The 20295-nt window shown below is 42.0% G+C and overlaps 1 protein-coding gene across 5 annotated transcripts in view; it reads left to right on the forward strand.

Annotated features, from left to right (window-relative positions):
- Window positions 1–20295, forward strand: part of oxr1a (oxidation resistance 1a) — a 175460-nt gene that overhangs the window by 123518 nt on the left and 31647 nt on the right. For all 5 annotated transcript variants that reach the window (XM_083761490.1, XM_083761487.1, XM_083761488.1 and 2 more), the window contains 2 exons: window positions 6927–7034; window positions 9567–9680. In XM_083761490.1, the coding sequence (XP_083617616.1) occupies window positions 6927–7034; window positions 9567–9680 (222 nt within the window). The remainder of the gene's footprint in view (window positions 1–6926; window positions 7035–9566; window positions 9681–20295) is intronic.

Raw genomic sequence — 20295 nt, forward strand, 5'->3', positions numbered from 1 at the left:
AAGTTAATGTAACCAAGGAGATGCAAGATACGTAATGCCTTTCTTCCATTTTTGACCTTTTGCTGTATAGCAGTCATGGATTTGTGCTCATGTTCCAACCTCGTGTTCCAACCAGGTCCTCTTTAATGGAGCCATTAGCCTTTGACCGTCCTGCTGGCTATCCTTGGTGGGTCAACACATCCTCTCCCATTCAACAAGGTCACCATCAGTGACAGCACATGTCAGTCGCCCTCAAGATGGCCACCGCAACCATCTTCCAGCCTTTTTCTCAGGGCAGGGACAGAACCATAACAGGAAGTGCTTTAATTATTCATCTTCAGTTCCCAGATGAATAATGGAATAATTGATTTGGAGGATAAAGGAGATACTGCAGAGTTTACCTGTCTAGTGGCCATCTAGAAATGAGATGATTGCTCTAAGTTCTGTATCTATAAAAAAGGGAATAAACTAATTTTATATATTTTTGAGGGGCGCCCTCCTATATCCAGCTATAGTGTAGATCTTTGTCTTACACAAACATTAAATTCCCATTGACAATGAATGAAGAATTACTCCTCACGTCACACGGGTGTGATTGATATATATATATATATATATATATATATATATATATATATATTACTATTTTATTTTCTATTTTGTGCTGTTTGTCATTTCGATTAGTCAAAGAAGAGACCTTAATAGTCTTGTTTATTTATCTTTTATTTAAATGTCCTTTTGGGCGAAATGTCTTATAGGGACATGTTGAGGCGTATTGGTTTTTGGTGAACAGAAGAGCCAGAATGCTAAAAATAATATGGACGCAAAAGGCACCCAGAGAGAATCGATGCTCCATGCTGAAGCTTCCTAGATGAAAGGCTGTGCTAGTGTAGGAGCTGTGGTGATTATTGACGCTTTTAGGTTCCCAGCTGGATAAAATGAGAAAACTTGTTGTCGCCCTTTGAAAGGCACTCAGTGTTCCAAAATGCCAGACACATACCAAGGACACTCACACTAATACTGATATTACAGCATTGGTTGCCTGCTTGGCCTAACAACAAAAAACTAGACATTGACAGAACCTATTAATCATCTCTTCAGCATGCCAGTTAGCCTAACGATGAACTTGTCGATTGCAGAGCAGTTGTCCCTCCAAGCTATGTGTTGTCTCTCCTAATTGCCAACCTTTTCTCTTCATCTTTCATACCTGCTTTCAAAGTCGTTTTTCAAAACTACAAGTGGTGATGTAATCGAAAGCAACTTCATTCACTGATTACCACTATGTTGTGGTGGAGGTTTTTGCTAATTCACTACAGCTGTGTACAGATGACACCCAACCAAGCTCAATAAACGTGGATTAAAAAACCACCCATTTTCTATTATGTTATCATTCTAGTATGATTGACATTGAAACTGGGATCGTTCAAAATCAAATAAAGGCAACACATGAATGTAGCGTGGTCGTCATTTGGTAATGAGACTGTGACTCTGATTTTCATTTTTTGCCCTACTATAAATGCTACTTACGAGAGCTAGGCTAAATTTGCGCCTTCTAAAATGCTGTGGAAACTTTGTTAATCTACTACTTGTGGAGATGTGCCGCTTCTTCCCAAGCCAATAATTGCTGAGGACATAAATCGACATCATTGTGTCTCCATTCGTGGAGAATGTGCACCAATCCTGACTTGGCTGACGTCCAAAATACACAGGTTATACTTTACTGCTATGAATAGCTATTTGTTGTTGAGCGGCGCTAGCCCCTCTTACTGTATGCATACGAGATTTCCGGGTTTGTATGAACACAAACATTGGCTTGTGATTGGCTGATCACCCCATAGCGGCGATGATTTGATTGGCTGAGCAAAGTACATATTGAAGATAAAAGTGAGGGCAGAAAATTAAAGACAGAAAAGTGAGGACACAAATTGTGATTGGCCAGAATGAGATGATGTATGATGATCTATGATGATAAGAGCGCCCCTCACTTCACACGGGGCTTCACATTTCATTTTTATCCCACGATTTTTGTAACACATTTTTTTCACCCAGTGTCAATTGTCTAATGTAATCCTGGGCTCTTACACCTCCCCTGCCATCCTGGGGAGAGCAACGGACTGACCTCATGCTTCCTTCAATGCATGAGGAGTCCAAACCGCTTCTTTTCACCTGACAAGGGGGATTTTCCCCCGGTAGGACGTAGCGTGTGGAAGGAACATAATATGATTTAAAAAATGTGGGTGCCCTTGTCCTGCCCCAGTGTCAGCATCTAACACAAGACATACCAGCTTTTTGGTCTTCTTTTATGTGCAGTGCATCAATATTTCTGGTTTATAGTTTCTCTATAAAATTATGTTGTTTTGCAGTATTTTCTTTTATAACCATGTTGTAAATCCATGGTGTATGTGTGGGGCGCATGTGCATACATGTGCGTGCTTGGGTGTGTATGTGTCACTGCAATATCACCGTCCCCACTGTCAGCCTGATCTCAATGACGTCTCCCATGTTTGCCTTCTGACAGCATATTTATCAACGTGATATGCTGCTGCTGTCTAAACGAAGCAATGCCCTACCCTTTACTAATCTGATGAGATAACAAATCAGTCACATGGGTCCTTGATAGTGTCACATACTGTCAACATGCAGCTGTTGATGGCAGATAGTTACAGTATGAGGCTGGAGGGGCTATTCACGGGGGTGTGTTTGTTAACTGTGTGTTAACAATGGAAGGGACCCACCACCACTCCTTTATTTTTGCCTGATTCAATGCTTGGTTGCGCTCTCTCTATAATCTCCTATCTAAGAAATACGGTAAATAATAAAAAATCAATCAATAAATTGTGCAAAGAAATGAATACTGCAAATTAAAAATAAAGGTGCCCTGAGACCTATACTCATTACCTTCACTGGTACTGAACAACCTGAAAAAAGAAGGGGAAAAAAAACACACACACAGTCACACACGTGTCTCTCTCTCTCTCTCTCTCTCTCTCTCTCTCTCTCTCTCTCTCTGTTCAAAAGTTGTATTTTGCACAAATTTAGGCTAATCCCAGATTTGAACAAATTATTTGATTCATTCACTATGGATGAGTACCAGAAGGCCATGGCTACGATCAAGTGCGGCAAGAGCTGTGGGGAGGATGGATTGACACCAGAGGTTCTGAAATACGTGCCCATAGACGAGGTGGTGCTAGATTTCATCAACAAAGCCTTGTCTGGAGAGCAGCCGGAGCTATGGCGCACAATGAACATCGTTCCAGTACCAAAGTTAGTTGACCTCACCAAGACGGACAACTACCGTGGCATCAGCCTGAGCTCACAAGTTGCCAAGACCGCTAACAGGATTATCCTCAATTGTCTTAGACCAATCTTAGACACTACTGTGAAACTCACAGAACGGCTTCCGCCCGGAACGAACAACAGTCGGGCAGATACTGGCACTGAGGAGGATATTGGAAGGGGTAAGGGAGTGCAACCTGTCAGTGGTGATCACATTCATTGACTTCCAAAAGGCTTTCCACACCATCCACCGGGGGAAACTCATGAGTATTCTACGTGCCTACGGAGTTCCAGAAAAGTTGGTCCAGATGATAGTCAAGCTACAGCCAGACTCGAGCCAAGGTCCAAACCTGTGACTGACACCAAAGAATTTCAGATTCTAGCAGGCGTCCTACAGGGTGATACTCTTGCCCCCTTCCTGTTCGTTGTAGTGATGGATCATGCACTGAGACAATGGCAGAGAGGAGGCACTGGGGTTCACTCTGGTCCCGAGGAAGTCAAGGCAAGTACACCCCATCATGGTCACTAACCTCGACTATGCAGACGACATCGCCCTAATCTCGGATACAGTCGAGAAAGGAAGGGAGCTACTACTGGCTGTAGAAAAGGTGCTCGAGCAAGTCAAGGACTTCAAGAACCTCGGGGCCTGGACTGCCTCAACTGAACAGGATCTGAAGGTTCAGAGAGCACTTGCCTGGAAAGCCTTGCACGGGATGAGGAGAGTGTGGAAATCAGACATGGGAGAAGACCTTAAGAGCTACTGTAGAGTCAGTACTGCTGTATGGGGCCGAGACATGGACCCTCACAGTACAACAGGAAAAAAGCCCTGGATGGAGTCTACACAAGAATGCTACGAATGGCACTAGGTGTCACATGGACAGACTGCATCAGAAATGTGGACCTCTAGGGGACCTACCACGCGTCACAGACAAAGTCAGAGAGAGAAGGATGAGGCTGGCAGGGCACTGCGTCAGGCACCCAGAACTTCAGGTAAGTAAATTGACCCTATGGGAGCCAACCCAGGGCAAAGCCAGGAGGGGAAAGAAGCGTACCACCTATGTAGACGTGCTGCGGCGCGACAGCTTGGCTGACAACACTGCAGAGCTCAAGAACCTGATGATGGATAGGAATTTGTGGAGGGCAGCGATCCAGGAGTTGGTGTTGGCTAGACCTCACTCTCGCAGCAACTAACTGATTAAATTTGGGTTGATAAATGAACTGTGAAGATCTAAACCATTTGTAGCATTTTGATGTATGATGGATTCATCATAATGTGCCACTTAAGTCAGTCTTACTTTTTTGCCAGAAATGACATCCTTCCAACCTCACAACGTGGCACGACAGCCAAAATGCTAAATGTTCACCGCCAAAATAATGTCGCTATGGTTTTTATCTTAAATGATCAACGTTTTAACCTTTTCATATATATCTCTATAGTTCAAGAGTGCTTGTGCAAGAGAGAGCTCCTTGCAGTGTTTCACAAATCTTCCCTGACCCTAATATTGTCCTACAATAATCCAAGCTCTGCCCAAGACAAGTACAGCGCTGGCTCTCACAGCGTGGTTCATTCAGCTCCATCTGACACAGCAGTGCTGCTCACCAATATAACCGGCCATGCACTCCAACACTGCACAATGCATCCCTGCTCGGTCGGCGTTGCTCAAACAAAGTTACACGTGCTGCTGACTCAGCAGGAAGGTGTCTCAACAGCGTGATTCACCTCACAGCCCCCATCTGAAAATAGTTTGTGCCAGGTACACATTTTAAAGATTCTTTGAAAATAGCAGATCTACAAACTTACTTGTGTGAGGCACTGTGAGCTTGTATATTTCCTATTTTCAAGTATATAGGTATATAGTATGTAGGGTTCAAGTTCAGGAACTGCTTCAAGGACCCCTGGGGGTCCCCAGAACCTATTGGTGAGAGTCACTGGTCTACTCTAGACCATTAAGTCCCAGTCTCTGACATAGCTCCAGCTTCACCCATATAAACCCCAAATCTCCCAGTCCTAATCAGTCCTAATCTAATTTAACCTCTCTCTATTGCCATGTCACTATACCTATAGTTTCCTACTACAGGTAGATGTGCATTTCCTCTTCCCTTGCCTGTGAAGTTGCAGTAGTGTTGTCCAGCATCTCTCTTTTTCTCAGCATTTCTCTGTTGCTAAAATCACAGTTGAATAGTTCAAATTCAACTCTTTTCACATTTCGCTTTTCTACTCTTTTCTACTCTCTCACAAACATTGAGTTTACAAGTGGATTTGGGGAGGATTTTGGCTCCGGAATCAGATATCTCACACAGCTGCACAAAGAAAGTGGAAATCGTTGACCCTCATTATTTGGGTTTGCTCAAGAAGTGTTCACTAGCTTTTAAAGTATGTCTGTGAGTGTTCTGTTTCTTCTTACAGTAGCTCTGGTGGTCGAGTGAGGCTCACAACCGCAAACATACCACGGCTACTTTCCAATGTGTAGCCGTTCACCCTCTGTGCAGCATTGGAAAATAACCCTGTTGATGTTGTGTGTGACCGTCACGAATGCAGTGGCTCTGCTTTGCTCATTTCCAATATGCCTGTCCTGACTCACATGTCCTTGTCTTATGTGATTTTTATCTAATTTGTGTGTGTGTGTGTGTGTGTGTGTGTGTGTGTGTGTGTGTGTGTGTGTGTGTGTGTGTGTGCGCGCAATGCCAAGAATAATGTCATATTGATATATTCTTTTAGATGCAGACATTGGCCAGTCTTTTTGTCAGGCTGTTATTTGTCACGCACGCACGCACGCACGGAAACATGTTGATAGTTCCCTGTAGTCAGCTGAGCCCTAAGTCCCATGACTACTCTTCTGAAACACACACCCCAATTATATCCTGCGCAGAATGAGTAAACCTTTTTTCCATTCCCTGTCTCTTTGCCCTCAGCTCAGTCCCCTGAGTTCACATTTCTCACACATCCCCCCCCTCTCCTCACATACATATTAGGACTTTCTGACATGCCTGCCACCTGTATTTGGAAAGTAGAAGCCCCAGTGGAGATGTTACACTCTTAGCCAGTAGAGACACTGAGCAAGCCTCAGTTATATTAGCTTTTAACTGATGGAGACAAGTTTAAAACGCCTCTGTGAGCGAGCTACAGGGTTTAGCAACTGAGCACACAGGATGAAGGCCATCCAGGCCACAAATTCAGCACACATGATCTGTTGATCCTTAGCCGTATTCACAGCACTGCACCACTTCTTCTGCATGAGTGATGCCACCACGAGGGAGAAACCGTAGGCTCTATTATGAAGAATGAAGGAGCACAATGCACAAGAATCGGTAATGTCATCAGATTGTTCCATGTGGGGAAAAGTCACAAGGTAACACAAGACTCCACATAAGACTCTTGCTCCATTTTCATCTCAGTATTGGAAATTGGATTGGAGTTGGAGGCCGGGAGTGCCAGTCATGCACTCATAGTAAGTTTCAGTTGAGAACATTGACTTTGTTGTGCAGTGCTACTGTATAATCTGACAATACCGGTATCTTTCTTTGGACAATATAACAAATGTTTCTTCTCACATATGCATTGCCTGAGAAAGAGTCTTGCATTTGCCCTGTTTTGCCACTGATCTGAGAAGTGCTCTCCACGCACAGGAATGTGATGTTCTGTGCCTCTCTTTGTATGTTTTGTGGTACAGGTGGAATCACGGGACACGCTGAACAGCATCTCGCTCAAGTTCGACACTACCCCCAACTTGCTGGTCCAGCTCAACAAGCTGTTCTCCAGGGCAGTGGTGCCCGGCCAGGTGTGAACTGCCGTGCACTCTGTCACACGTCCTCCATGTTGCACTCAGCCGCTTCACTGCAGCCCACGTTGTTTTTGAGGAGGGATACTAATGGTTTTCTCCATTCCTATTACTCTCTTACACACTGCCCCTGTTCATGACTTATTGCAAAGTCTTTGCTCTCCAGATGGTGCGTGAATGCTTACTCTTTACAAGGTCACTTGTCCAAATAATTTACATATTACATTAAAATATTATTCAAATACAATTGAATATTGTATAGAACTAGAAGTATATATAAATGCACCATTTAATGGCGCACTCTAACGTCACACAAACAAAAAGGCCAAAAAATTACTTCCCATCATGCACCTGTATCCCAACATGCACTGCATGTGACGTCCGTGTCACGTGATCAAGCGTATTCAATTGGACAAAGGAATTTGCGGCACGATGCTAGGGGGTAATATTGGCGAAAATAAAGTACCCATATTGTGCCGAATATAAGACGACTCTGATTATAAGACGACCACCATTTTTCAAGACTAATTTGTGGAAAAATAATATTGAATGTTAAATAGTCTAGACCTCGATTATAATACGACCCCGTTTTTTAGGGTATTTACATTGGGGGGAAAAACGTAGTCTTATATTCAGGCCAATAGGGGTAAATAAAAATGTGCAAGCACATTGAAGGTGGTGAAAGAAGCCTTCATTGATGCCAGAGCACAGATCAATGTGGCGCGATGGAGCAGTGTTAGTGTAGCACAATGCTACAGGAGAGGAGGGTGTGGAATTAACGTGAATGTATTTATGATGTTTGAAATGAACACTTGACAAACCAATCTTAAGGGTGGCTAAAGTGTGCGTACATACATTTTAAACCAACGCATAGTCAGTGGCATCTTTATCGGGTTCGACATGTTCATTATTTTTAGACACAGACTTATTTGTTTTTGTGGAAAATGGAGAATTTGACAAGCATCCAAAACGCTATCCACACAAATAGGCTAGACAAGCCGCACTCCAAATCATTTGGCAGTCTTTCTTTCTCTCAACTCTCGGCAAGACAAACAATGCTGAGTTGAGCTTTGTCCAAACTGTGGGATCTGAAGAGCTCTCACTGAGCTGTCGTCTCTCCACTGAGTCTATAATGTGGCCGCTACGAAACCATGCCGCTTTTTAACCCTACGAATGTCACCAACAACCTGGTTCCCAAACTTTTCCATGTCAAGGACCCCCACATTGACACTAATTAGCCTGCAGACCCCCATTTGAAAAGATATTCCAGCCGGGACCCCCATAAGAGAAGATATTTATGGCTCTAGCAGTGATTCTCAACCTGTTTAATTTCAAGGACCCCCAGTTTGACATGCATATTAGTCTACATACCCTCATTTAATGGCATTTCTATCTCTGGGACTCCAATTTATAATAAAATCAATGTTAATTTAACTCAACAGGTCCATTTGGTTCCATTTGTACACTCAGAATTACAGACCCATAAGGGTCCATTTGGTTCAAAAGTATCATTTAGCTGGGGAACCCCTGGAACTCCCTCAAGGACGCGAACCCCACTCTGTTAACCACCACTTCATGTGACCTTTTCATTGCAAGCGGAATTACATTTAAAAACAATGTACCCCCCCTCCTCCCCCTGTGTTAATTGTGTATACATCTAGACATTATTATCATCACAGGGAACAGGAGTGTTCCCTTCCTGTTTCCAGTAGCAGCAGCAGCACTGCCAGGCCAGCCAACCCAGTTTAGACATTCTGCTATAAATCATACGGAGAACGATCCTGCCACTATTCTCCTGGACAAGTGACTAGTATAAGAATGTGACTGTAGACGTATGGATGGACACACTCCACCCCACCACTACAGAAAGTAAATGTCACATTAGCATGATCAAATAAAGTAGATACACCTGCCCTGCAGCTGTTAACCTTACCACGGTACAGTACAGTACAGTACAGTACAGTACAGTACAGTACAGTACAGTACAGTACAGTACAGTACAGTACAGTACAGTACAGTACAGTACAGTACAGTACAGTACAGTATGTCCATATTGCTTATCAGTTTTTTCCCTGTGAATGAGAAGGTGAGAAAGCTAAGGGCTAGTAGATATATTACCATATTTAGTACTGCATGTGTATATAATGTTTGTGTGTGTGTGTGTGTGTGTATATATATATATATATATATATATATATTATATATATATATATATATATATATATATATATATATATATATATATATATATATATAGTATTGTATGCATATGTATATATGCTCAAAACTCTATAAATCTCACACTATTAAGGCAACCGGACGGTTCCACGCACTGCACAAGGTGCCCTTTTTCACTTGAGCACCTACCCCTCTAAATGTCTGTGCACGCCACTGTATATATATACTGTATATATATATATATATATATATATATATATGTCTCCCCTTGCATGTGGACTGTATGTACTGTGTGCATGTGTGTTTGCACAAAGGCAAGGCCTGTGTAAATACGGACATGAATTGTGTTTGCAGGTTCTGTACGTTCCTGATCCTGAGTACGTGTCCAGTGTGGGAAGCTCTCCCTCTCTCAGTCCCATCAGCCCGCTATCTCCCAGCTCCTCAGAAGCAGACTTAGAGAAGGTGACGGTATGTTGACCTCCTCACCCACACTTCTCTCTTTCTCGCTCTCCCTCTTAAACACTTACCCACAATGTTTTCAAAATTGTTCCTTTTTTATTTTTTGTTTAATAATTAAAAAGCTGATAAGCTAGGAGCTCACAACGTGTCACATCACAGAGCTTGTAGATCTGCTATTTTGAAAGAATGTATCATCTTTGCCTATAATGACATGCCCAAAATAGGAACGCCATGGTTAATAACAAGCACACACAAAAATGCATGCACTCTGGGCGATATGGATGGTTTAACCATGCTCTTTGATGGCTTCCATATGGAGCAATAGACGTAACACACACACACACACACACACATCTCTTCTATCTCTTCTATCAATTATTTGGGGTCCCAACCATATACTGACATATCTAATAGTGGTTTTATTGTAAACCGACCACTAGGGGGCGAGCCAAATTAGTTTGCATATGGTTTTGAAAACCATAAGCCCATACCTAATGCCATGCCAAAACTAAAAAAGTAGTTACCAAGTGCATAATTGTTATGATTTTTTACATATTAAATCCCAGTTTATAGGCATTTTAGCTAATTTTAGCCACCATGGATGCCATCTTGAAAACAATGCCTTTCTGGTTGTTCGTTTTTCCTAAACTTATTTATTTAGCACACCCAATAGTAAGAGAATCCATTGAAAATCTATTTTATCAATTATTTTGGTTTATTTTGGTTTACAACCATAGCTATACGTATCTGATATTTCAGTCTGTGCAAACAGCCCACTAGGGGGAGCTTTTTGAAAACCTTACCCATATCTAACACCACGGCAAAATTCAAAAACTAGTCGCCAAATTGTGGTGAGTCCGCCCCCAGCTATCACCTTCAGCTCACTTTCACACTTTCATGTCCATCTTTTTCCCCTCTCCACTGGTAGCTCAACAATGCATAAAAATGATACATCTCAGTAGGAAATGGGGTGTGTACTTTAACGTGCAAGCTTAAAACACGGCAGTCTGACTGGTTGTTCTCCTGTTCGATAGGCTTTTAACATCAGTTTTATCCTGATCCGCTATCGGGATCGTTTTATCACCCAGGTCTAATGCACACACACGTATACTTACTTATACCAAGGCCGCTGTATCATCTTCATCATCAGCCTAATGGCTTATGCTACCTCAGGACATAAACAGACGAGACGTGGCAAATGTTTTCAAGGACAAAACAGGCAATAACACGTGCCTAGTTATACTGTCCAAGGATTGGAGACAAATTTATCCAAGGATAAACAGACAGTATATTCCAAGGACAGCATAGTATAGGGGGGCAATGTATACATGTATTGTAAGGAATACATAATAAGGAATACGGGACGCATATGAGGTCATGTATGTAACTCCCCATTGGTTTCAGCCATTGTAGCTGGCCCTGTGATGGATGACGCTCCTTGTCAAGTAATGGAATGAGTCTCTGGTCCAGGCTATTAGGCCATGCTCCATTCATGCCCACGCTATTGTTATTTCATGAGTTTACATGAATGTAAGAATGCAGCCAGCCAGCGACGGCGTCACAGGTAACGTAGCTGATGTATGGGCAGTGACAATAGTAAAAATCTCTTAGAGGAGCATGGCGTTGCTTTCGGGCAGAAACCTTGTATCTCCATCCTTTATTTCTTTTCTTTTCTTTTTTTTTGGTCAATACATGCACTACTTTGTTGTACTTTGTTGTACAACATTGTGTGATTGTGGATCTGTGATTCCCGCTATTGTTGACACGTTTTTGTAACTGAAAGTGGTTAAGACTATCTTACTTTATAATTATTTAACCAAGGAAAAGCATTAACAAGAGATTGGGATTGGGACTAAATAACTATGTTGGATCCTTTGGAACACAGGTTCTATTTTCTATTTCCCGTAGCACTTGCCCTAGCCCCAATGACCTTACAGGCGCATGCAAAAGCTCAACTTATGTAACTTAGACAGCATTTTATGTAGACATAGCACAATATAGTATATATGCATACTAACTTAGGTTCATTATATAGATATTCCACCACTGTTACATTCTTAGCTTACGTATGATTCATGATAACTACTTTTTATGTAGATGTATTGCCATGTTTTATGTTCTTGCTTAATGTAGGTCGCTCTGGATTAATGACCACAGAACATCGGTGCTATAATCAAAACCACTGAGAGCGCCGTAGATTCAGAGTTAAGAGCAACTTTTGTCTGCCTGTAAACAAGGAAGTGAATGGCAGTGCGAATGCACGGAACCGTTCTAGGATCGCTGACGAAGGAAAGGCAAAATAATAATAATAACAAATTAGATTTTTATAAAATGGTTTGATATCAATAAAAATGACCGAAGTAAACATGCCTATACACGTCCAAGGCATCCCGTGGTTTTAATTCTAAAGACGTGTATACACATTAAGTGGTCAGATGGGTGGGGCGCAACCACTTTTTAGCGAGCCCTGTACCACAAAGGCTTGTGAACTGCTGTACTACAGTATTGCAGCTCAGGTATGCCTGCCGTATGCAAGCCTTAGCCCGTTTCCCGTAGCTACTTGTATCTGCATTTTCCGAGCCAATCCATAAAAGCACCACAGGAACCCGGTGCCCCCCTTAACCCATTTTGACCTGACCTCAACATTTTAAAAAAAACTTCTAAATCCTCCAGTTTTCTGAAATAAATATTTTCACGATTTTTCAAAAATAGCAGACCTACAAGCTCGTAGCGCGCCACTCGGTGGCGCGCTACGAGCTTGTAGAAATATGTCTTGTTTGTCCCCAAATGATGGTCTCCATGGCAACGGACGTCTGTTTTTGTTGCGTTATCAGCAATTGGTGTGCTGCTACTGACGATGACGACGGTGACAATGACACTCATCTTGCAGTACAGCAACAGTGGCAAGCTTAAATTCTTCCGATCTCTCCGTTAATTTGGTTTCGCCTGCCAAGAGAAAGGCCCCGTCCTTTACTGCTTATCTATTTGGGTCATGCCCGCGAGAAGAGGCAGGAGCATATTCTGTGGTTCTCGACGGAGGCGGATCAGAAAAGGGGGCCTGTGACTGCAGAGAAATTAAGCTATTAAATGTGATGCCATGTCTGATGTTTAGAGCAACTAATGAACGAAGCAGCTCGCTCACCCCAGACAAGAAGCCAGCCAGTAATTATTTCAGGCAGAGGAAATGTGCTTCCAATGCAAGAGGTGGGGGGAGGATGTGAGCCTGAATGTGTGAACACTGTGTGTGTGTGTGTGTGTGTGTGTGTGTGTGTGTGTGTGTGTGTGTGTGTGTGTGTGTGTGTGTGTGTGTGTGTGTGTGTGTGTGTGTGTGTGTGTGTGTGTGTGTGTGTGTGTGTGTGTGTGTGTGTGTGTGTGTGTGTACATTACTGTAGGTTATGTTATTTGTGGGTGGTGTTTAAAAAGAGCAAGCCGCACCCAGGTGCTGTCTGATTTAAAACCACAGGAAGGACCTTAATAGCCCAGCTCTGCTTTATTTGTTCTGAATCTCTGACATGGTTAAATTACGAGCCTGTGTGGTTGCCGCACACTCCCATCTCAATGAGGATGTTACTGAAGCAAATGGCTCAGGGAGGTGTGAAGTAATGCCACGGTAACAGCCATTGGCTAATAGCATATAGAAATAGTCAAAGCTAAAAGCACATGTTTAAATAGTCTATTAGGTGCTCAAATACACTGAAAAGTAACCATGTTAGTTATATTAGCACTGCGAAATTACAAAAAAATCATTATGAAATTAATATATAATTGCAGTATATTATGTTCTCTGTACCTATTTGCACACTGGCTGTAAAAATCAATTTAGCAATCTAAAAAAAAGAAAGTCTGGAAAAAATACTGGTCTGCACGAGATATTCCTCTTTGATAACTGATTTATAAACAACCGTTCCTATCTACGGTACATTGTGTGCATAGTGTCCATCATGTATCCCTCTAAGCTAGGATATTTTTTTGGGGGGGAGAGACTGTTTATACTGAAGACGAGATAAGGCAGCCATGAAGTGTCTTCATGCTTTGCCTGCTGGCTTGCTGGTGTTGGCAACGGAAAGTAACACATCTTGCAGGCATGACTGGTTGGCTTCCTGCCTGGGTGGGTATCTGCGTGTGCGTGTGTGTGTGTGTGTGCGTGTGCGTGTGCGTGCACGTGCGTGTGCGTGTGCGTGTGTGTGTGTGTGTGTGTGTGTGCAGATGGTTAGCTGACTTTCAGGCTGGCTGTTATTAGGATATCTGGCAGCCATGCACCAGCTCATTGGCATTCTTATTCCCTGGTCATCTCTGTGGGTAGACATGTCCTCAGTGCCCTATGCGTGAGGGGTCGCACGCACACACACACACACACACACACACACACACACACACACACACACACACAACGTCTCTGTTGTGATGTGTGTGTGTCATGTTCCACTGCCCAACCGTCTGACCTATTCTACCTCTGCCTCTTTTGGCACCCACATTTCCTTCCTCTCTCCATCCATCCTCCTCTCCCTCCCTCTTCCTCTCCCTCCAGCAGGGCATGGTCTAAAATTAGCGCCACAGAAAGTAGGACCAGTGTCGAGTACCTGCATGCCCGCTACTACAGGGGCACTTTTCACTAGGTCACATTAGTTAAAGGGCAACTTAGCCAACGTTCTGATCAAGAATAAAACTCTGTGATGTTTCCCTTTTAAGTACAGTATGTTTCACCTACTGCTTTCAGAGAGGAGGATGTGGTATTTTTGGGAAGAACTATTTTTGTTAAAGTCAATTTTCTCTTTTCTTTTTACTTCGGGGTGTTGTGAATATGACTGACACGGTTTATTTTTATTTGTTAACTATTTCATTATTGTGATATACAAAGGTAGTAGTGCTGGGAAATATGACTTAAATATGGCGCAATATGCATAGGCATGGGCGACAATATTTACAGATGTTCATGTATTGTCTATTGTCATATTTTCTTTCAAATATTCCACAATTTATATAACACATATATAACACAGTAAAGCAGAATACACCCACATTGTATACACCTTTATGAATTAAAATCACAATGTTATGCTTTTTCACTCCAATTGTTTTCTTACAGTATGAGCTGCCAGCATCGAGGTATGTTCTAGCACTAGTGGGTTCAAGGTTAAGGGGAAAGCAGGTACAGTAGGAGATAGAGTAGGATGGTTTTGTTGAAATATGTAGCAGATGATTATATATATACATACATACACACACACACGCATTTTATTAAAATATTTAGTGTGAGTGCGTGCGAATATGTCTACACACTACACAGTATACTGTATTGCCCAGGACTCAGCTCTTCCTAAATTCTTTCACTAGCTTCAGACATTTAACAAATACCAGCCATTGTCTGCTCACTCTTGCAGAACATGACCATGCCCACAAGGTGGAGCTGTGGATTGATATTTGATTGCACACTTTGTCACTGTCAAGGTCAAAGAAGGGTGGCACATCCACCATACCCTTCCTGAAGTCACCATGTACAGAGAAATGCCAGCGGTATATGCATCGAATTTGAAATGGATATTTGTTTGTCTGTTTAAAATTAACTGATATATTATGGATCTCACTGGACTGGAGTAGCTGGTGTTTCAGTTCCTGGGTACTGTCTTTACTCTTTACCCTTTATCAGCCAAGATGTTGCAGAGAATAAAATAGCTATTTTCAGTGCCAGGCCCCATAAGGTCTGGTGCTAGTTTTCTTTGACTGTGGGTGCAGTAACAAATCACACCCATGTGAAGTGAGGGGCGCTCTTATCATCTTAGATCATCTCATTCTGGCCAATCACAATTTGTGTCCTCACTTTTCCATCTTCAATATGTACTTTGCTCAGCCAATAAAATCATCACTACGGGGTCAGCCAATCACAAGCCAATGTTTGTGTTCACACAAACCCGGAAAGCTGGGCATAGGAGGGGCTAGCACCCTTCAAAGATCACACTTGTGTGAAGTGAGCGGAGCATCTGTGCTCAAACGGACAGACATACACACACACACACACACACACACACACACACACACACACAAAGCTGTGCATAGGAGCCACTCCATTAATACAGATGATGACGTCCCTATTTTTGGCTTGAGGACCAAAGAAATTAAAAAGAGAGGGATAATTACAAATAAAAATGTATCCCACAAATTACAGTAAAGGGGATTTTTTTTGTTTGTCGTTTGTGTTTCTATAAAAAATGATCTTTGAAATTATTATTAAAGCACTTATGGCTCTATTGTACAGTAGTTCGCAGATCTACAAGTCCACAACACATCATGATGCGATGCGTTGTGAGCTGGTAGATCGCCTATTTCCGTTATTTGTTGTTACAACAAAGTATAGGTCTCGACTCTCAAGTGGTTACGCGTGGAGATCAGCTTTAGGTGATCAGTTCATGAAGTTCCTCTCCTTTCCTTAATTGTCACAGCTGTCCTGTCTTGCTCCATCCTCTTTTCTCCAATACACTTCTAAGTGTCCTCCTGGCCTTCCCTGCCATCTCTTCTCTCTTCATCTCCACGTTTCCTCTCGTTTACACTCTCCACCTCGCCTTGCGTCTCTGCGGCCCGTTCCTCTCTCATCTCCCATCCACCTTCGTGCTCATCTTCACTCTCCCCGTTCTGCTCCCTCCATGGTCAGTCTGTCTATCACCATCAGCCAACAGGTCCAGGGCAGCATGCTATCCCTTTAATCTTCATGTCGTCGTCACTGTCGAGTGGAAACCTTGTAAGCTTGTATGTCCAAAAATGTTACTTTTCAGGAAATGAATGAATAAATGAATGTATGAACGAACGAACAAACAAATACATAAATAAATAAAACAACGAACCTGTCTTCCAATTGATCCAGTGGAGTCATTTTAGTCACAACCTCTTGTTATTAATACTATTCATTGGCTCAATATTTATAAAACCTGCAGAAACACTTTCACTGTCATCAATTTACAAAGATTGCTAAAATAGCCAGTCTACTTGCGCAACACTCTTCTAAGACTAGAGCATTCATCTATTTAAATAACTACTTTAAAGTTGAAATATGGAGATACAAGTTTTCCAGCCGACAGCACTAGGCGATATTCCAGTGCAGGCCCAATTTGCCACACTGTGTTCTCTGACTCACACTCTCTTCCTTTGATGTCATGTGAGCTTCCTGTCTCTGGGGTCTGGTCATCTGAGGACACTGGCAGCATGTGCCTCGCTTCAAGTCAGCTAATTCTGTATGTTTATGCTTGCCCCCCCTTCCCACATGCTTGTCCTTGTTTTGTTTTGCATTTTAAAACAAATGCACAAAGATTCACTATGACCCGCACAACGTCTTGCAAAATGAACACTTTTAGTATTTAAGCAAAGTTTTGGTCAAAAGACCTTCAGGCATTTTTGTGCATTTTTTAATACGTTGATCCCTGTCTACGCACCCGTCTCTGAGCCAATCAGCTGTGCATAAGACTCGGTTTACCCTTTTTTTTTGTAAAGAAAATAATAATAAAAAGTTAAAGCTCTATATTCCGATTGTGTCTAATGATTGGATTAAATTGACATCCAACCTGAAAAAATACTTTCTGTTCATTGGAGAGATGGGGAGACCCCTGTTACTGAACAAACACACTATATGACAATTATTACCTATCATTATTACGTGCATGTGCCTCCTGTCCATCTTGCTGTTGTTGTTTTGGGGGGGTCTTTATTCTAGCTCCCTGAGATGCATGCAAATTCACTGTCACAGGCCTGAAAATGGAATGGAATTATTAATTGCTGTTTTTCCAGCACATTGTCACTCCGAAGGCGTCGTATTTGGTTACTTGGTCAGGTGCCTGTGGCGTCTGATGCTGACGGAGGCCCATTGTAGTGCCATATCGACGCAGAGGGAACGTTTATAACAGAATCCAACACTACTAATAAAAGTCGGGCAGATGCAGATTTCGCACCGCTCAACGTTGGTACTGGTCTGTTGCCTGGCTCGGCCTCGGGCAAGCCTCACAGGGCTCAAGCCTGCTTCTGACTGCGTGCCTGTGCATGTCAATGTTTTTATCTTGTTTTCAGGGTTGTAATTTCAATTTTCAATTTCAATCTTAAGTCTTCTACATGCTTCGCCCTGAGATGTGACATTCTCGGCTCGCCCCAAGGTGTCAAATTGTACCTCCCAACTTGTCAAATATGGCACTTGGTCAAAGGTGATGCTTTGGGATGAGAATGTGTTTTTCTCATATAAACTGTTGGAAACGTTACTCAAACACTCAAACAGTAGGTTGGTGGAGGATGTGTAGAGCCCAGGATCACATTAGATGATTGACACAGGGGTGAAAAATGGGTTACAAAATCGTGGGATAAAAAAAAGTAAAAAAAAGAATAATTATTAATATGTAAGTATTGCTGCCAGTGCTTTGGGATTATTATTAGTGCGGTGATGAACACATTTGTCTTAGAAAACGAAAGAAATGTAGAGGTCTTAAAAGGAAAGGGTTTGGAGGGGAGGGGCAAGCACCCTGACAACTACTGTACGTAATTACCCATGATTATCTGTAGTGGCAACGTATCGCACAACAGTGCTTGAAGCACCGCAATTCTAGTTCCTTCAGCTATTCCTGTGTGTACGGTAATTGAAAAGCGGATGTCATGTCATGGGTCAGTATGGGCCACAGTAAACTCCTGGCCTTGTCAGCAGGGTTTACTCGGGTCTGGTGCATGTTATCCTGTACCAATCTCCCACCGCCGCTTCAATCAATAGCTCTGTGCTTTGGAGGTTTGTGCAGGATATACAGGATTTTGCCACTGCAAAGAGAGAAGCTGCCCAATGATGCAGTATTCACAAAATCGAGAGAGTGGATCATGTCTTAACCATACTGGTATGATCCCAGACAGTAGGATTATTCCAATCTGTGTTAGTAAGCCAGTAGACGGATGACAAAAGGACTTTCCTCTTCTACTCCGGTTTACTTCACTAGTGCTGATATTTTTACCATTGAGCTAATAGAGTCTGCCTGCTCACTCAGGGTATAAATTTAACCTTGACAATCAGGTTAAGATTACATTTATTTGTTTAGGTGAGATATGACCTTTGAGGCTTTGACACGATCTAAATGTCTAATTACAATTATATAAGAAGTTAGATGTATTAACACACTATACCATACAGATTGGACAAAACAACGTGTTAATCATTAAAATAAGTTACATAGCAAGGCTATGTAAAACATTCTGAGTACTTCTTCCAGCACTGCGGCATAATATTATGCTTGTAACCACTGCCATCTCCATTAGTATCTGCCATTCTGCCTGTTATTATGATATGTTGCTAACCAGACACAGTAAAATCATGTAATTCAATAATTCTGCAACCTATTGCCACAAACACCGTTATACTTGGGATTCTATTCACAATAGTTATAATAGCCACATCGATACATTTGCACAACCTTCTTGCCGCGGCCGGTGGCGCCATTGTTGTTTTGAAATGTCTGGACAGCATTACCAGGCCTTTGAATCGCCACAAATAAAATAAACTTTAATGGTCGTGGCAAGCGATTCAGAGGCTGGAATTAGAGGCTGGAATCGATTTTATTTTGGATGCTTTTACTTTCAGGCTTCAAGCCAAACAAAAGCACAAAAGCTTTAATTAAAAAACAAACAAAGGAAAACAGATTATCAGGTTATGAATAATTAGGCCCCATGTCTAATCATGTTAAACAATGACGCACAATAATACATTTTGACTAGCTATCCCTCATTCTTTCTATTCTTACCAATCTGCTTTTACCCTAAGTGCCATTAACCATGCAGACCCTATAATATCAACCACTTGAATTCCTACATGATTTTGTTGTTTGTCTCTTCATCAATATACTATTGGTAATTTATACTAAATTACCAATAGTTACAAGGCTCATAGACAGCAAAGCAGTGCCAGAGGGATGTTTACAGTTTTGCAGTATTGTAGATCACTATAATATGACAGGTGGAATATCAATCTATCAATTATTTGGGGTTTCAACCATATACAGACATATCTTCATTGCAAACCGACCACTAGAGGTGAGTCAAATTAGTTTGCTGAAAACCTTATGCCCATACCTAACACCATGCCAAAATTTAAAAAGTAGTTACCAAGTGCATAATTGTTATGATTTGTTTTACATATTAAATCCCAGTTTATAGGCATTTTAGCTCATTTTAGCCACAGTGGACACCATCTTGAAAACGATGCCTTTCTGGTTGCTCGTTTTTCCTAAAATTGTAGTATGTTATTTAGCACACCCAATAGTAACACCTAACACCACGACAAAATTCAAAAACTAGTCACCGAGTTCGCCCACAGCTTGACATGTTTTGACTCCCAGCTGCTTATTTTGACCCAGATGTGTGATGTGTGCCACTTTTGTGTGTGTGCATGACTGGATGGGTGCGTACGTACAGTGCGTGCGCAATTCGATATTCTCTTCACAGTTCTACATTGTTTTAGCTTTTTGAGGACACTGATCATCCTCTCACACCTTAATGTAATCTTGCACCTTTACAGCAGAAAGGACTACAGTACTTGTGATGAATCATTTGATTTGAGGCTGACCACATGAGTCATGAGAAGTGATGACATGGTTGTGTGATTCAGTTCATTCTTGTC

The sequence above is a fragment of the Protomyctophum parallelum genome, assembly GCF_964188405.1.
Source record: "Protomyctophum parallelum genome assembly, chromosome: 3".
Taxonomy (NCBI): Eukaryota; Metazoa; Chordata; class Actinopteri; order Myctophiformes; family Myctophidae; genus Protomyctophum; species Protomyctophum parallelum.